This window comes from Vipera ursinii (genome assembly GCF_947247035.1).
Source record: "Vipera ursinii genome assembly, chromosome: 2".
Lineage (NCBI taxonomy): Eukaryota > Metazoa > Chordata > Lepidosauria > Squamata > Viperidae > Vipera > Vipera ursinii.
The window spans coordinates 230,621,085-230,640,611 of record NC_139513.1 but is presented as its reverse complement, the minus strand read 5'-3'; the positions used below and the strand labels follow the sequence as shown (position 1 = coordinate 230,640,611).

The window sequence follows — 19,527 nt, the reverse complement described above, 5'->3', positions numbered from 1 at the left end:
TGCTTCTCTTGTGAAAAGAGCATAAATTGTGCTGTGCTTTGTTTGGCATGTCCTTTGCTAGAATGCACAGAGTACATTTAGACATGGTAAAAATTGGTAAAAATATATACTTTAATTTTTATAATATGAAAGTGTTTTGTAATACATGATCTCACAATGACTGTATGGATTGGGTCAGCTTTATGATGATAGGAAGCACTGCTAAAAAGATTAAATAGCCCAAAGCTTTCTAATGAACATATTTGACACAGATTTTAAATGTGTCTTCTCTGGTTGCTACACAAAATTTAACTGAAAACAATATGAATAACTCAGAAAAGCAGGTGTTTCGCTTTCTTGTTCTAAGATACAAATGAAACACGTACTTTCCTTTAAGTGCCTCTTAACATTTTGTTAAATATTGTTATTTATAAGCACAGTAGTAATGATTATTTTTCTTTTTTTAAAAAAATCAGTAAGTACTACCCTATTGAGGTGATAAATGTAATTGATATGATTGTACCATGTGTCAAACACAGGACCTGGTAATGCTATCAGCTCTTGAGAGTTGCAGCTTGGCTGAAGTCATATTGCAGAGACCCTTGCTTACAAATGTAAGCACTTTGAACAATTCTTTCAAAATTGGAAAGGGCTAAGTAGACTTTTTGGCTGCTAAGATACAAGGTGTGGGTTGCAGTTCTATGCACTAACCTTCTCCAACCTGGCACTAACTATACTGGGAATTCTAGAATCCCAGTCTCAGTCTATCTGGAGAGAGTGCTAAGTTGGGGAAGGCTGTAATACATGCTTATCTGAAAATACGTGTCATTGTTCATAGAGGGGCTTATTTTTGAGAAGATAAATAGTAACTTGAAGCCTTGCAGCTTAAGTCAATCTCTTGCCTTCTGTTTGGACTCAATCAAATTGATTATGTTATCCCTAGTGTTAACATTCAAACTGAGGTAGAAGGGAAGGGAAAAACATATATTTGCTATGTATATATAACTGCATCTTCTCCAAACAAGGCACCTTCCAGAACCATGAGCTTCAGTCCCAGAATTTTCAGCTGTGATCTGGGGAATTCTGAGACATGAAGTCTGAACATCTGGAGGGCATTGAGGTTGGGAAAGGCTAGCATATATTGTGATCTGGCAAAGATCATTCTGGTCTTCAGCTGAATTTGGGAATAGGTACATAGATTTGAAATTGTTGAAGTAAATCTCATAGTGCCCTGAGGGGAAGACTAATCAGATCAATACTCTGTTTGGATTCTGTCAGTCTTAATGTCAAGCATACATCTACAACAAGAATGAAGTGAAAAGAACATTTGCTTGGTCACTTTTCCAATTGGTGATTCAAGTATTGGAACTGTTCCTAGTAGAAGCTGTAACAGAGACTTATTTTAGGTAGGGCCCTTTCAAGTTGTTGGTTTTCATCTTTATTCGAAGCAGTTGTGAAAACAAGCATTTGGAGACAGGAAGGTGAGAGCAATGATATCTCTGTCAGCACTAATTCTTTTAATACGGAGATGGATTTGAAAGGTGCCAGCTGTCTACCAGAGTCTAGACTACACAAATCTGTTAGTTGGGCTGTAGATTAAATTGCATGGCTTAGTTCTGTAGTGAAAAAAAGAATCAGTATCCAAGGCAGTATTCTTAGAATTGTGAACTTAGCGCAGGGTGGGTTACCTTAGCCAGGCTGAAGTAGGGTACAGGTTGAGACAAGAAATGGTGTTATGTTCATTGGCTAACCAGTCCTCCTTTTCTTCTTTGCTTCCTTCCTTTTTTCCTTCCTCCCAATTGCCTGCTCGTTCTATCTGGAAATACCACAATAAATAACAGCAACAGCAGTTGCAGGCTCAGCATCTCTCTCATGGCCACGGACCTCCAGTGCCTCTTACTCCACACCCATCAGGACTTCAGCCTCCTGGGATCCCTCCACTTGGAAGCAGTGCTGGCCTTCTTGCCCTCTCAAGCGCTCTGGGTGGGCAGTCTCACTTGGCAATAAAAGATGACAAGAAGCATCACGATGCAGACCACCACAGAGGTGAGAGGCATGGGAAGCCTGATTAGGACATTTCAAATAAGTGTTCGCACGTTGCTGAAAATGGTGGGCATCTCTAAAGAATCCTAAGGAGCTATTTAGAATGAAAGCCAAGAACAATTATAATGCCAAACATTTAAGAATAAATTGTTCTGCATTTATACCACTGAAGCAAAATTTAGCTTGAAGTACTTATTTTTTGAGCCTGGAGTACACTAGGGTTCTCTGCTTTGATGAAATGCAGGGCATTTTAACATCCCTACAGATGCTTAGTTGTAACCTCAGTGGCCAGCACAATATTGTGGATGATCCTTACACCAGAATAAGTGGGCAATATTTTTGTTTCTTTTTTTTTAATTAAAGAAATCTTTAATGGAAAGGGGGCAAGAGGTGAAAGAGTGGGCAAATGAAGAATAAAAAAAATGAGTTGAATGAGTTGAAATGAAAGATTTTAAGCCTTGCTCCTTTTTTTTGTAGTTTTGTTTAGGACACCTTTGAATATTGGGCGAATTGCACTTGAATAATTTTTGAAGAATAAAAATTAATTTATTCTGTCATGGAAAGAACTAGGCCTTGTGTATGGTTAAACTGTAAATCATGTTTACAAAATGTAATTTTCAGGAAATCACTGTATTAGGAATGTGCAATGACTTATATAAATAAAAGCCATTTTAAAACTGTTTGCGGCTTCTGTTCTAATTTCTTCCCCCTTTTTTATTTCTGTTCTTGCCTCTGTGTCTGAACGGGCATGTCTGTGCATTTCTTGGTTACTACGGGAACAGACAGGGATCCAGGCACTGTAAGTACCAATATTCCTGCTAATGTTAACATTTTCATAATTATGGTAGTTGATAGGCTAGATACTCACCTTTTCTTCCCTATAAACTTACTTTCTGCTTCTCTCTCCTAGTTTAGATAATGATCACAGTTTCTCCTATTTGGATACCTAAGTGCTGTGTTGGGAGAACTTAAAAAAAAATACTATTTATTTTTAATAGCCCCTGTGGCTATGGGGATAAAATCCCTGCAAATTAATCTGGTTTCAGGACACAGCTTTTTTCTAATTCTATAACTAATATGTGCTTGGAAAACAATACCAGCTATTATATGATAGTCAACACGAATGAGAACATTTTGATAATTTTATCTTCACAAACCTGACTCTTAAGGGTGTGATCAGATATTACACATCTAATCAGAGTTAGCTATGTTGATTCAAAATGTATCATTAATTAAAAAAAATAAATGTTATGTATATTTTGTAATATCTTTTTGAAGAGTCCTACTGTTTTAAAATATATTTAAAAACAATATACGTTATTCACATATATAAAATTCCTTAGCAATATAGAACAATGCTATTCAAGGCACATCAGAAGTCATCCTCTTTTTTAAAAAAATTGGCCTTATGGAGATAACGTGTGGTAGTTACACCCTCTGGACAATTATTATATTGAGTAACACATTATATAGTTTTTAAAATTTGATTTTCTTATACCCTTTGCAAAGGGATTTCTCAGAGCTTTTATTCTGGTTTGAAAGTGGTTTGTGAGAGACAAAATTAATGTGCTCCTCTGTCTTCACATACTTTTTTCAGAGTAGAAGCTGAATGCTGAATTTTAAAGTGTGGGATTTTAAAAAGTGAATCAGTCTTTTATGAGTATACATGCTATTAAAGCTGCTCTATAAGGTTTTCCTCCATCATCGTCTTCAAGGCCACTCTGATTCCATGGTGACACTGGGCGGCTTACCAATAAAAATTAAAACAAAAGATAGAAGAAGAAAAATAAGATACCTGTAAATGTTAGTAGACATTATGTAGGTTTCCTAAAGAGGTAACAAGATGAGGTAGGCCAAAAAAGGGTTCTGCCTATTATCCTGCATGGGTAGGTGGGCTTCTCAGTCTAATCATACAGTTTGGAATTCTGAGTTTGCTCCTGATAGAGAAGTGAAGGTGGCAAATTCTACTGAATTTCCTCTTCTTTTGCACCCTCTTGTGTTTTAGTGCTGTTGTAAGTTTGAAGGTTCACTGAATGAATGGTTGTAACTGGAGGACCACCAGTATAAGTATCCCTCAATTTACGACTGATTGACCCTGCGATTACAGTCATAGAGTTAGAAAAGAATATTTGTAGCTCAGGACTGTGGGGTCCTTGGTGGTCTCTGAGCTAGTTTTCTTGCAGACGTTTCATTACCAAACTAGGTAACATCAGTGCACCAACTACCCTACAGTCATAAATTGTGATGGTCATTAAGCAGGTCATAATGTGATCAATTGCTGAGTGCCCAAAATGTGGTCATGTGACCTTGAAGGGCTGTCATAACTTTGAATTTGAGTCATAAGTACCTTGGGGGGGGGAATCCATTGTAATTTTGAATGGTTGCTAAGTGACCAATCATAAATCAGGGACTGACTATATTTGGTTTCCTTCCATCTTATCTTAATCTTACCTGTTTTAATGTCTACTATCATGTTAGCAAGAGTCATTTTGATATAGTGGTTAAGTCACTAGTCTAGAAACTAGTTCTAGTCCTGTTTTAGATATGAATCCAGCCGGGTGACTTTGGGCCAGTCACTCTCTCTCAGCCCTAAGAAAGAAGCAATGGCAAAATACTTCTGAAACCTTGCCAAGAAAACTGTGAATTTGTCCAGGCAGTCACCAGGAGTCAAAACTGCCTAGGAGGCACCTAAAAAGTTATTTGTAACCAGATTGCAGCAGAAGATAATACATAGTTATATAAAGTTAGAATAGTAAAGGATGACAGCTAAGAAATAAATCCCCATTTCGTATTCTCATATATACTTTCCTTCTATATAAAAGTGGGTTTGTTAAGAAAAAAAATGACAATTGTAGAACTGCAACTTTTCTTTTACTTACCAAAATAATAGTCAGTTGAAAAGACACTTGGAATAGAGCGGTGGTGTTTTATCAATATTATAGCACACTGAGAGCAAAATTGATAAAGTATATTTGGATATTCCCTCCTTACGGCAGTATTTATGAAATGTGACAAAATGAGCCTGTCTGATCCTTTCTAAGGTGTTGGATAATAGCTTCCCACTGGTCATGCTAGCTGGACATTCTGGCAAGTACTAGCTTGGGGAACGCTGATGTGGAGAAAATGTTCTAAATGGTCTGTAATAAAGAGATAATGTTATATGCGGTAAAAAATATCATCGAGCTGTGTATTCCCTAATGAACCTGTATTATTTTGATAGCTTGTGTAAAAGCCACCTATCCTTTCCTTCTCTGGTGAACACTCAGGACAGTTAACCAAACTTAAAAACAAAAATTATATAAAAATACTGATTAAGATGAACAGTAAATATTAAAATCATCCAGTCAAACTTGGTGAAAGAGGTGCTTTTTAAATCCTTTCTTAAACTCTAATAGTATAACTCCAAGAGAATGCATTCCACAACCTGGGAAGAACTAAGCAGAAAGCCTTCCAGAAAGATGAAATTTTAATAGCAGGACCATATAGTGGCTGTTCCCATTGATTTAACCCACAAGACAGATTTATAACAGGAGAAGTGCCCATTAGGTAATCAGGCCTTAAACCATTAAACACTATAAATATTACACTGCTGACAACCAGTATAGGAACCATATGATCTCTGTTTCTTGTATAGATCAGCAGCCCCTAGCAATTACATTTTCATTTATTAGAGGTTTTTTTAATGGTAGCTCCGTGAAGAGTACATTGTAGCAGCCAAGACAGAAGTATTCTAGGGCAATCAACATCTAGGTATGGTCAATACCAAATCTGGTCAGTTAGGGAGAATGACCGGAACACTAGATGTAATTGTTTGAAGGTATGCCTGGCCACACCTATCTTTTCTGGATTTAATTTCAACTTGTTCTTTAGCAACTAATTATATGGTGAATCCATGGAGTTGCCAAGTCTCTCCCTTTTTCTTTTTCTGTCTACTTATTTCTTCCTCTTGCCTCATCCCCATCCTTAATCATCCTCATCTGAAAGGTAGGACAACAGTATTCTCATATGTTGTATATATGTGAAGATGACTAATATATATAACTTTGACTTTCATAAAGTTGTTTCCTTATTTATAGACAATTTGAACAGGTATTAATTTAGTTAATATGTGTAATTCACTTAACAAATGTGGCAAGAAAAGTTGTAAAATGGAGCAAAATTTACTTAATAAATTTCTCACTTAATAACATAAAATTTGGGCTCATCCTAAGTGGAGGACTACCTGCATTTTTTTTAATTTACAAGTGGATTCCCCCCCCCAGAACAATATTCTAATTTTTAAATGAGCTTTTAGATTTAAAGTGTATGTTGCTTCATCACATAAGTCATAACATATTGACTTGAATCAGTTTCACACACCTTGACAATTTTCAGATATAGTGGATTTCACTTTCCATTATGGAATTTCACCATATCTGAAGGAACACAGGCAAGCAAGGTTTATATAGTTAAGCTTAAACAACTGCATGAAACCAGTGGTTCAAAGTTTGCCTGTCTTGATGTAAAACAATCAACTTCAGGAAATAGATTGAATCCCGGAGAACATTATCAATATTATGTCTTTATATTTGGACTTTCCATTTCTGTCAGGATGTCTGCCAAGGCATTAGTTGTTAAGATTTCTTGACTGAGAAAACTGCATTTATATCTACCAGTGTTTAGAGATCTTATCAGAGCTGTGTCCCTAAGGAAAGTACTTGTGGCTGTTATAAAAATGATGGGATTGTTCCAACACATAATTTCCTCTTTGACTGAGGAAAAATAATAATTGAATTGAAATATAGTCTACAACTTCTGTGGATGATTTTGTACTGTGGAATACAATTTCTGATGCAGGAGTAGAAAAAATAACTCCCACAGATAAAGTCAGGGCAGTCAGTCTGCACAAATGAAGATGTTGCAGAAACTTCTAGAATGCAGTAGATTAATGCATTAAGTCATCCCATGGGGAACCTTGTATCCCTCAAATCTCACTTTCGATTCCTCACTGTCAGAACATAATAGATAATGCAGAATGGAAAGTATATCTTTCTTAGATCATGAAGTCTGGTCTTATAGGAAGAGGCATTTGAGGACAAAATAAGTTGACCCAAACTGTGGATTTTAATATGAAGTCAGCAACTAATTGAGCTTAGAGCCAGTTATCAGTAATTGCATATGTCTGTGTAAATGTGAGGGAAACGGTTATCTCAGTATATTTGGGTAATGTGACTACTATTGCAACCCTAAACAAATAGGATGTATTAGCAATAATAAGTTATCTTGAGGTAAGAGGGGTGGCCTATAAGTTTTATAAACAAACAAAACATGAGAATGCTAGTTCTGCCTATATGAATGTTGTGATACTTCAGGAACAAAGACACAATTCTGCGAGTGAATAAATGAGATTAAGTTGCAGTGTTGTTGCTTATGGTGCTTGATATTTCTGTGGAATTTTTTTAAATGTTTTTTTTTAAAAAATAGCTTCAAATCTTCATTCCTGAAAATAATTTGTGATGCCAGTGAATTAAAAGGTGAAGGGGATGAATGGACATAAAGTGTGTATGTGTTGGAGGCAGGGTCTTAGTTGCATGAAATGAAGCCAATGAGGGTTGTTGTTTTTTTCATAATAGTGAACAGCAGGTAGGTAGACCTAAAGCAAACGGCTGGATGCAAATTCATGCCAGTATATTGCAACTATAGCTTATAAGCAACTTCAGATGGACATTACATATGGAGTGACGATTTTTAAAGAGATAAGCAGAAATGTTAAATGCAATCCATGGTGAAATATCAAATTTCTTACTTAAAATAGGTGTAGCTGTGGTTAGAATGCAGTATTGCAGGCTAACTCTCCCCAAAGCCAGGAGTTCAGCCTTAATGGGCTCAAGTTGACTCAATCTTTCATCTTTCTGGGGGTCAATAAAATGAGGACCCAGCAATATGCTGACTCTGTAAGTCTTAAGTACTATTCTATAGCTTTTAACATTTTCCTGGCATACATTCAATATGGGTCATGGGCAATGCAGTGCCATGGAATAGGATAATTACCTCTGCTCCTTTTCTATAGTGAATGTAGAGAATCCACACATCCCTGTTAAAATACTAGGTTTTTGAGATCTAAAATATCAGACCAAGATAAATCAGATTTTTTCCACCTTTAATATAACATAAAAGCTGTACAATTCAATTGAAAACAAACACATCTTTTTTGGGGGGAATATGAATAAAAAACGTACAATAACTTAGTTGCATAAAAGTGCAAGCTCCTAAACCAGGGGTCTTTAAACTTGGCCCTTTTATGACTTGTGGACTTCAACTCCCAGAATTCCTCAGCCAGGCACACTGGCTGAGGAATTCTGGGAGTTGAAGTCCATAAGTCATAAAAGGGCCAGGTTTGAAGACTCCTGCCCTAAACTAATCCTTTGTTGAAACACCTTTTTATTTTATGACAGCATGCAGTCTTTTGGGGTAGAGCCTGTCAGCATGGCACATCTTGACTTGAGAATCTTTGCCCACTTTCCCTTGCAAGGTGCTCTAAATCTGTCAATGTGGAGAGAATTATCTCCTGCACTAAACAATTTGGGTTTTTTAAAAATTGAATTGAATACACTCACAAACACAGGAGCAGTTTTTTTCTGTTATCCTGCCCATTGTGACTAGGTTTTATAAATTTCCATTTTACTGTCCTTCTGTTTTCATTAATTCTATGTGATCAAACTCATTTTCCTAATTTACCTGCTTACATTATAGTATTCTATCTCTTGGGCCCTGGAATTCAAAACTTTTGGAAAGATTTGTTCTTTGTCAAAACTACAATAAAACAGGAGTCACACTTTTTAAGATCAATGGGTGTACTGAAATTTTGAGTACATTTTGACTACCATTACTATGTGTCCAACCATAATACATACATTTACAAAAAGACAAAATGGGTGTTTGTAAAACAGCAGGGGGACAGCTGTGGTCCAATGGCCTTTGCCAACTCAATCTAAAGGTACCAATTTCACCCTTCCTGAATTGGGAGGCCCTTCAGTCACTCCTGCCCTAGTCATATCACAGCTTGACTACTTCAGTGAACCATACCCTAGGCTGCTCTTGAAAACCAATTGGATGTTTTAGTGGATCCAGAATGTAGCAGTGCAGGCAGGGAAAGTCATGCCTTGCTATGTCCATATGGCACCTCTGCTTCATGAGCTGTGCTGATTGTCAGTATGCTTCAGTGTGCTGCTTGTCATCTATACAGCCCCAAATGGCATGGAATCAGGTTATTTGAGGAACTGCATACCTCCCATGGTTTCTGCCATGATGGTATGTGCTGGCAGAATTGGCACATTCCAGGTTTCCTTCAAATTAATACTGCCATTTATCAGGACCCAGGAAGTATGTCATAAAGGGTAAGGAAGAAGACCTTAATAGACACAGGCAAGATCTATTACCAAAGCAACAAGGGAAAGAAATATATAGTCAATCACAAAAAGCAGAAAATACAGGGAAGAAGCTCAAACAGACACCTTCCTAATTCATCTGAGTATAAGAAGGGGAAAAGGTACAGTACAATCAGTCTTACGAGATTCTGTTACTACAAACACCATAGAAATAGTTTTAACTTTCCAATGGAGTTGTTTTTCTGGTCCAGTCTACCTAGTGGGGCTGAAAATTTCTGCACCTTCCTTCTGGACCAAGATGCTTCCAGAAATCTATATGGTTCCCATCTTGATGGTATTCTGGAAAGCTTTAAAGACCTGTCTGCTCTCCCAGATTGGATGTTCCTCCTTACTGTGTTTTTCTTTTATGTCACTATACAGAGCCGTCAGATCCAATCTGATGCTTTGCATTGTATTTTTGTTCCTTATTCTATTGTGCGCCACTCAGAGTTTCTTTGGAACCAGACAGCACTTAAATACCGGTATGAATAAATAAACAAATAGCAAACAAATCCCTATGTAATTATTCTGCTCTCCCTTTTGCTGTATTGCTATGCTTTTGCATGCATACACTGAAAAATACAGGACAGATTGCATTAGTTCCATACTGGACAGAAGAGGAATAGAGGCTTAAAAGTTCTGAGCAGTTGCCCAACTGCCTGTCCCCATGGATCATTGAGGCAATCTCTGGCCTCATATGGGCCATTTTTGAACATCATCTTTCTTTTTCTGGATTTTCCCATTGAAGCAGATTTGGTTCCATTCACTTTACCTTTTGAAGAATTAGTCTTTGACAGATAGAAAGTGACATTGTTAAACACTTTCTTTCCAAGATTTCATTAGTTGGAAATAATACAAACATTTCTAAAAAGTTCTGAAATGGTCAAGAGCTTTGAACCCTAGAGACGGAAGAAGATTTGGCTTTTCTTGCTGCTGATAAAACAATACTAATCATTCTGGTCAGAAAAGATATCATGAATTGCTAAGCACATTGATTTGTGCTTAGATTGTAAGCCGCCCTGAGACTTTGGAGAAGGGCGGGATATAAATGGGATTTTAAAAAAAAACTATGGTCCTGTTGTCAATAATTGACATTTCCATTTACCCACCCAAAGTTGAGCTTAATTCATTACATAAAGATCCCAGGCTCAACAACATTGGACTTGTCCCAGTAGGTCACAGAAACCCAAGTCTGTAGCTTAGAGAGATATTTTTCTAAATTCCAGATTGTGCATAGGACAATTCTTCTAAAATGGCAATGAACAGTATCCAAGCATTTGGGTGATTTAAATTCATACAATGCCTTGACAAATCAATCCACATTTTTTGCCTGCCATAATGAAACAACTATATCAAGGCTAATATCATGAATATACAGCATTTATTCTGTTGTTATTTGTATATAGAAGCAGTTTGGTCTAGTGGTTAAGGCACCAGACTAGAAAGCTGGAGGCCGTGAGTTCTGGGGAAAATAGGAAGGTATGTTGGATTTGTTTGCTGCCTTGAATTATTTGTAAAAATAATAAAAATGTAATACAAATAAATATAAATGATTTAATTAAAGCAATTAAAATTAATAAAAACATCCCTCTTCCCAGATACACAGCTGATATACTTCATTTTCACCCTTCCCTTGAGGTCATTAATATGATTATTTATACTTCTGGTGCAGTTTACTGCAACAACACCAAAATATTTTTACATCTTAATTGTTCTTAGGTTTTATCTTTCTGCCAGAATTATAATACTGGCTGGATATGCATACATGCAAAGCAAGGCTTCTTTTAAAAACAAAACAGAACAAAACATGGTTTGTAGAATAAGCTACAGCAACCCAGTTAGCACATCCTACTAAACCCAACCAAGTTAATTTATAGGTTAGTGCAATATGACCACTCAACCCCTTTTTCATATACTGCTAACTTCCTGTAAAGTATTTTCATGTTTATGTTAGTAGTGAAAAACATTTTCAAATCTGAAATAGTATTTGTTCTCATTTTTCCCCTGCTGCTTTTGATTTGTCTTGGTCCATCAAGAGATTTAAAAGGGGTGGAATCCAAACTCACATCTCAGATTAATGAGTTCAGTGACCCAGCAAAACCACCTTTTCAATCAAGAAACATTGCTGCTTTTCAGCTACTTTCAGAAGGCCCCTTTGAAAAAGCCATACATGTGCCTTGAGGTTGAGGAAGCAGAAATAAAGGAGTTTGCAGTTTGCCTTCAAAATGCAATATATGGTGCCATAATAAATGCTTCACATTACTTTAGGCAGTATGGGTCCACGATTTCCTTTTATTATAGGATACAGCTAAGATGTCCATAATTCTTTAACATAGTTGATCCTCATGATTTGACTGGGGAGGGCAGCTCTTTAGCTGAATTCTGCTTTTGATTTTGCTTCTTAAGTACTTGAATGTATACAAATGTATTCCCTGGAGTAAGGTGGTGAGGCATCTTGCGATTTTTGTGTAAATTCCAGAAAGTGCGTTGGCATGATGCGCTCTTATGCAAGCGGCTTTTAGAAAAGTTTGTCAGGCCTTTGTGAAAAGAGCGATCTTCCACTCTATCCTACCGCTCAGCCCTGCATTCAGCACTGTTCATGGCATTAACACACCACTGAACAAATTGCCCTTCTTGCATATGCTAATCCTGAATTTAAAAGAACCCATTGTGACATGTTTAATGCTTTAGCTGGAGGGAAGATGAGAATTGGAGGCATGTCAAATTATCATGTGACCCAGAAATATCTAAAATGCCTTTTTTCCCCTTTGGGTCAACAGTTTGTACTTAACATTATCTAAAGAAAGTAGCCTGCAGATTGTGGCACGATTAGTCCTTGCTCTTGTTTTTTGGCCTTTCTTTCAGATTAAGAGTTGGATGTTGGGATTTAAGGGGGGGGAGGCATTAGCAGTAAATTAGGAGAAGCCAACAAACCCCAGATAAAGTAATAGAGGTCACTTTTTATTTAGGCTTCATTTTATTCTAGTTAAATAGATGCAAATGAACGCTTATGTTTATTTTCTTACAATCCAATATACTGGGCAATTTCTGACACTAAGAAATGTCACTTTGAATAATAAGAGATTCAAACAAATTAAATTTGTATTGATCCCAAACCACTCCAGTAGTTCAACAGATTCCTAAACAGACAAATACAATGATATAAAACTCAGGACTTCAGAAATCATTTTTCTCACATTGTTGCACTAATATGGCCCACTAATATTTTATCTAAATTATCTAAATATAAAAGATGATGCTTTCCCTTCAGTCCAAGCTACAATGGACATAGCTTCCAAGTTACTTGGAGCTGTTTGAGTTTCAAAAATATATTTTCCCAACATGGATATAATCTGGAGTGTTTCATTGACAGTGGTGGTGGTGGGAACAGGAACTAGGATCTACCCAGGTCTCTTAGCCACTTTGGGCTCCAGTACTGTAGGTATTCATGTGGATCAGGGGTCTTCAAACTTGGCAACTTTAAGACTTGTGGACTTCAACTCCCAGAATTCCTCAGCCAGCCAGGCTGAGGAATTCTAAGAGTTGAAGTCCACAAGTCTTAATGTTGCCAAGTTTGAAGACCTCTGCTGTGGATTTTGGGCAATGCACTTCTTGGCAATATGGGTTTAAGCTGCAGGAGAGACTGGACATCTGGCTTCCACAGAAGTATTTGCCACCATAATGCCTGATTCGCATGCCTTGAACTACATGTTAGATCTTTCATATGCATGGGTTGCTTTGAAAGTGATTCAGGTGTACTTTTTAAAAAATAAAATAAAACTGGTGTTCTCTTGTGAGTAACATAATCCTGTCATACACAAAAAGTTGATTTATTCTGTCCCCTGTGAATGCACTACAGAGTTTCTGTTCTGCTGACAAGAGTTTCTGCATAACCATTTTATTTTTTAAAAAAAAAATATACTTGAGAGGGCATTTTCTGATGACGCCTCGGCTGGAGGATAGCATGCTTATGTAGCTGAAAGGGAATGCCTTCAAAGTCTTTTCTCCCTTTACTTTATGTTTAAAATGAATATTATTAATGGGTTAATAGAGACTCAGTTTGGTGTAATGAATCTAGAAACCAGGATGCTGTGATTTTTAGTTCCACTTTTGCCATAAAAGCAGCTGGGTAACTTTGGACCAGTCATTCTGTCTCAGGCTTAGAAAGCAAACAATGCCAAACGACCAGGAAAAAATGGTAAGGACTTGAGCTTGTAGTTATCAGGATTCAATACTGACCCAAAGATACACTTACCCATCCAAAGCATGTTAATAATCAGTAAAAGAAGATAAAAGCTAAACTATGTTTTCAATAGTTTTCATATAGAAAGAGATCAATGTTTTCATGAACAAATGGTCTTGTTCCCACCCTTACTTTGTTCCCTAGAAGCCCTATGAAGAAAACTGTATAAAGTAGATTGCCTTAGGTAGTATCCTTTATGTAGCAGGTCTGAAACAAGTTTCTTGCAAAACAACACTTGCAGTCTGTTTTTAGCATTTGTGTTGTGAATTTAAAAGACAACAACTTGTGCTTGTTGGAAATATCCATATAAAAGGATTCTAAACATGATGATCTTTATGTATTTGCAGAGTAATTCACTCTTGGTTCCAGAGAGTCTGAGGAACACCGATAAACGAAGGAATGGACCGGAGTATTCCAATGACATGAAGAAAAGAAAAGTGGATGATAAGGACTCAAGCCATTATGTAAGAAGCTGTAGCCAGTTTCACAATAGTCATCACCCCTTTCAAGGCACTTTCTTTGGGTTGCTATATATTTAACCTTCCATGATCTTACCTATAAGATTATTCATCATCTTATTACCAATCTAACGTAACTGCTGATTTCCTAGCTGTTTTTTTTTCTTTTCACAAGAAGCTGAGGAATGGGGAGAGGGTGATGAAAGATACGGTATTTATGTGTTAATTAATTTGCCATCTGCTGATAGCAAAATAGAAACAGTTATTTATAAATCATCTAATAGGAACATCATTGTCAAACTAGCATTTGGAGTTACATATGTTTGCTTGTATGGCATTATGTTTTAAAATCTTAGTTTTTAATTAAATATCATGAAATAGGAGGCATTCCTGCTGAGAAAAAGGAAGGAATATAATTTTTACTGGAAAATATCTTCAGTATTGATCTTTATGTTCCTTTAACACCAGCACAAACATGTCTATTTTTAAATGCCACGTCTTCATGACATTACCTTTACCTCATTCTCAGCCCATGAGTCAACATTAGATGTTCCATTTTGAAGCAATACCTCCTTCCTCCTAACACAATTGACTATGGACACACTTTAGGATGTTTTAATAATAGGTTGGTGACATGGTCAGAGACTAAATTCTGCCCAGTTCCTATTAGCCACTTTAGCCTGCAGTGGACATGTCCCCCTCTGTGGTGGCTGAGCACTATTCTCTGTGAGGTTTGGGCTTGGTCTACAGGAAAGACTGGACCTTCCTGTCACAGAGTCATCTTAACATACATTATTTTTATTTTTTTTTATTTTTTAATTCCATTTATATCCCGCCCTTCTCCGAAGACTCAGGGCAGCTTACAAGCTTAGCAGTAGCCTTCATTCTATGTATATGCCTGCTTATTAGGGCTTTCACACCCTCCCCAAGCGGCATTATTACAAAGTCAGCTTATTGCCCCCAACAATCTGGGTCCTCATTTTACCTACCTCGGAAGGATGGAAGGCTGAGTCAACCTTGAGCCTGGTGGGACAGGTTTAGCACTCTTTAAAAACACACTAGACTTGTATTCAAAAAGTAAGTCTATAACTGTCTTGAGCTATATAAGCAAACGAGAGAGAGAGAGAGAGAGAGCAATAAAGGGCATGTGAACATGAAACTGGTAGAATGAGTATGTGAAATGGCAAGGAACAGAGTAAAAAGGAGTGAACATATGCAAGCAGGGCAAAAGGGCCACTACCCAGGAGGGCTTTTTCTCACTATATGTTGTATGCCTTCTCTGCACCTATGACCTATCAGTTTGGCTATTTTTGGACAGTGCTGTTCTGACAGTCCCAGACATGAAGAACATCCTGACCTGCAATTTGTCATTCAGTCAATCCAAATGTTGGTGAAACTCTGCCATGGGTACCCACTTACATATACTCTGCTGAAGGTAGTATATTAAAGGAGTTATGAGTGGGTGCCCTTGATTTTTGTTTTGTTGTTGGTTACAGTGAGTAGACTATTAAAGTCTAAAACACTAACTGAACTAAGCATTGTTTTTAAATTTAGGACAGCGATGGAGACAAAAGTGATGACAACTTAGTTGTGGATGTATCTAATGAGGTAACTTGCTTAAATGTTTCTTTTACTGTAGCTGAAGCTGAAAGGAATATAAATATTTTAGACTATAGGGTGAATTTTTCATTAGAAATATGCATCTTTGTTAATTTTAATGTTAATATTTAACATTTTAGTACTTTAGTGTTTCATATTGTTTTTATTGTGCTGTAAGCTGCTTAGAGTCACCCGATGGTAGAATGGGTGACATATAAATTTAACAAATAAACATGCAATTAGTAATATTTTTTCATTGCAGAAGCCAATGAAAAATGTTGGGAGGAGTTACAATATTATTAAATTCATATTTATTACAGACTCTAGAAGCCAATGCATTTCTCCCATGGCTCATGGATGTTTAGGAGTCCTTGATCTCTGTGTTTATTCTGTCAGTATTGATTTGAGAGTGGAACTGAGGAGACTAAACACATGGGAAGGAAAAAATATCATAGAAATTATTACCAGTATTTTTGTGGCTCTGCAAATGGTACAATGATGCTATTTGCTTACTGTTCTTACTGTGCATATGATCAACAATAAATGAACAATGTTTATTCTGGATATATTAAAGGAGGAAATATGCTGGAAAGGAAGGAAGCCCTTTAAAGAACAATTCTGATCTTTTCGGTGTGATGTGAAAGCAGAAAATAATGCTTATTTATAATCAGTAGAAAGCTAAATTTAATACAGTACTTTTGCTTTTCCCCCCTCACTACTTATGCCTTTTTAGGAGGCTGTAATAATACGCAAAATTATATATCCTGCTTACTGCCTCCTTTTGTTTCCAGGAAATTGATCTGAAATGCACCAAACGTTCTTAATGGTTTGAAATAATGCTGTTCATCATTTAAAGCATAGATAATTTTTCCACATGGTAGATGCATATAAGTGTTGTAAAATAAATTACAATACAGTCATATATTTAACATAATATACATTAAATGCCAAAGCTTTCCAACTGTGGGTACACATTTACTGCACGTAAATTAATAACTTACTGTATGTCTTTGTTACTACCCTGGTCCATCAAGGACCCTTCGTCTCCCCGGGCAAGTCCTGCTCATTCCCCACGAGAGAATGGCATAGATAAAACCCGTATCTTGAAGAAAGATGCCTCAAGTAGCCCAGCATCTACTGCCTCTTCTGGAAGTTCTGCTTCCATGAAATCCAAAGAAATAGGTTTGGTAAGTATTCTTCTCATTTGTATTATATTTTGACAACTAATCATTATTTATTATTGCATTGTGTGTAAACTTCGTGACTTGACCATAGTTTTCATAGTGATACAGATCAGAACTGTAGTAGCAGTTCATTATTAACAGAAAAACTTATCTCCTCATTAATTATTGGACAATGTTCCCCTTTTTTCCATTTTTGATGCACTGTCCACATCATGAAATCTGATCATAAAACCAATGTTGGGATTTCAGTTGGGATTTGATTTGTGGGTTTCTGCAGCTTTTTCACATTCCACACAAAATAGCCCAAATGTGGATTAAAATATGTGATCTGTATTTGGCTTTGGTTGTGGCATGAAAAGTTGTTGCTTAATTTTGATAGAAGAGAAGCATAACATAGAACAATTGTATTGTGCATTTAATTAAAGTAATTTTAACTGAGTTCATTTTACTAAAATTACAAATGTATTCATTTTTAGTGTGTAGCTGTTTGACATTCTGTTCTAAAGTTTGGTTAATAGAAAGTAGTATTTCCCTATTTAAAAACTGGACAACAGGTGAAGAAGTAGAATCCCATTAGCATCTATCAGTTTCATATTGTCCTATAAATCACCCTATAATTTAACTCCTCTGCTAGCTATTTTTCTATTGTTTCTAAGTCTTGTATTCCTACAAAGCATAGATAGTTGCCTTCATAAATTATATCAGCTGTCAGTATACTTTATGTGTCTTACTGGAAATGGCATGGAATTCTTTCCTTAGAAGAATTGCAAACTAGGCAGAAGGATGCTGTAGTGTCAAAAACACTTTGTATTTAAAAATCAAGTCTGATTGAGAAATCAAATTAATGTTGAAGCCATTGATGGAGTATAATTCTAACCATGGACTTGTGTGACATACAAATTTATATTTCTCTTTAAAATATTAAACATAATAATAAACTTATTATAATGAGGGTAAACTGAAGAATGGGCTCCAGCTTTCGATCTCACATCATTACCATGGGACACACATATTTCCCTTCATTTGTGTAGGTAAACTGTTAAAAATTATTTGGAAATCCCTGTTAATCATTTATTCTGGCTGATCATTTTTATCATAATGGTTGCCTTTGTTAATTAGTTATTATTGATTTCCTTTTAAAAATAATCAAATATGATGAAAGTATTTTACATGTAGTGTTAATCTAATATTCTATTAAACTTACAGTATTCAGTTTAACACAGGTTGTATATCTGTTTTTAATTTCTGTTTTATTCATTTCTCTAGTTTCTAAGTTGTATATCTGTTAAAATAAAAATAAAAGGTTGAAAATTGCTCACTCTGTATCCATTCTTAATGAGGTCATAAGGATAATTTATTTTCTTCTAATCTGGAACAATTTTTTGAATCCTTTCTTCCTCAAGTGAAGTTTATGGCAGAGAGAATAGGTCTTCTGTAATAAATCACCATCCTTTTGAGTTCTAGTTGAAGCATAACATTTGCGTTTTGTCTCTTTTTTCAACTGGTTTGTTAAATATATCTTTGTGATCAGACTTACTCTTCATTTACCTCCTTCAAAGTCCTATATTTGAATTAAAATACTTGAAGACTTTAAAATTACAATTAACTAGTAAGTTTCACATCTTGCCAATAATATATACAACTAAAGAATGTTGCATATCATTCTTTTTTAAAAGCAGAAATAGAGAGGGCAGACACTACTAATATTGAATTATAGGAGATTGTCCAAATAAATTTAATTTCAAAATTCAACATGGTGTTGAAATTAAATACTCAAGAATTGCCTGGATTACTAACAGTACTTATTTGATTTGTTTAATGATGCCAGCATGAAAAGGCTAGCACACCAGTCCTTAAATCCAGCACACCAACTCCACGAAGTGATGTCCCAACTCCAGGAACTAGTGCTACACCAGGTCTTCGTCCAGGTCTTGCTAAACCTCCAACTATGGACCCTTTGGTCAACCAAGCTGGTAAAATAATAAAAAAAAACTTCTAACATGCACTGAATTATTACTACTAATATAATTTGATGTGGTTGTGATGTATCTGAGGATTATAATTCTCTCTCCCCACCCCGCTGGTGAGGGAGCATAGATGTGGGAGGCATAAAAGGGAATAGATAGTGGAAGATAGGTGAGTTGAAGAGGAGGTAGTCCCTTATCTTAGTGAGGCTTGGAAGTGGGAGGGACCAATCCAGAAATGGCTTAGATTGGGGTGTATTCTTGCCAAATGAAGGGTGGCATTCAGTTAACAATGGAAATGTGGAGTGCTGAGATTGCCATCACTAAGCGATGTAGCTATGAGATATCATGCTACAGCCACATCACTTAGTGTCACAAACTCCAGTCCTTGTTACTGTTGTAATTGGAGGACTAACTGTATAAGGAGTCTAGAAAAGGGTTTTAAGGAAAGGATTGTGCATGGTGACTAATACTTTTCATTTGCATTTTGGCCACATTTATTAACATAATAAACATAGTGATAATGTTAAAAATTATCAGATTCCAGACTGGCTAAATGAATTTATTATAGCCATTTGTACACTTGTATAATAGCAAACTGCAAATATAATTGATTGGAATAATTTAAAAAAAGGATGGTTGTGAGGTCAA

General features: G+C 36.2%; 1 protein-coding gene across 5 annotated transcripts in view; it reads left to right on the top strand.

Annotated features, from left to right (window-relative positions):
• The window catches only part of LOC310633964 (transducin-like enhancer protein 1), a 75,131-nt gene that overhangs the window by 34,293 nt on the left and 21,311 nt on the right, over positions 1 to 19,527 (top strand). For 3 of the 5 annotated variants that reach the window (XM_083351979.1, XM_083351980.1, XM_083351981.1), the window contains 6 exons: positions 1,821 to 2,025; positions 2,805 to 2,821; positions 14,019 to 14,135; positions 15,684 to 15,737; positions 16,763 to 16,915; positions 18,741 to 18,885. In XM_083351979.1, the coding sequence (XP_083208105.1) occupies positions 1,821 to 2,025; positions 2,805 to 2,821; positions 14,019 to 14,135; positions 15,684 to 15,737; positions 16,763 to 16,915; positions 18,741 to 18,885 (691 nt within the window). Of the gene's footprint in view, positions 1 to 518; positions 594 to 1,820; positions 2,026 to 2,804; positions 2,822 to 14,018; positions 14,136 to 15,683; positions 15,738 to 16,762; positions 16,916 to 18,740; positions 18,886 to 19,527 lie in introns of all 5 variants that reach the window. The other 2 variants (XM_083351978.1, XM_083351977.1) reach the window with 1 other exon arrangement.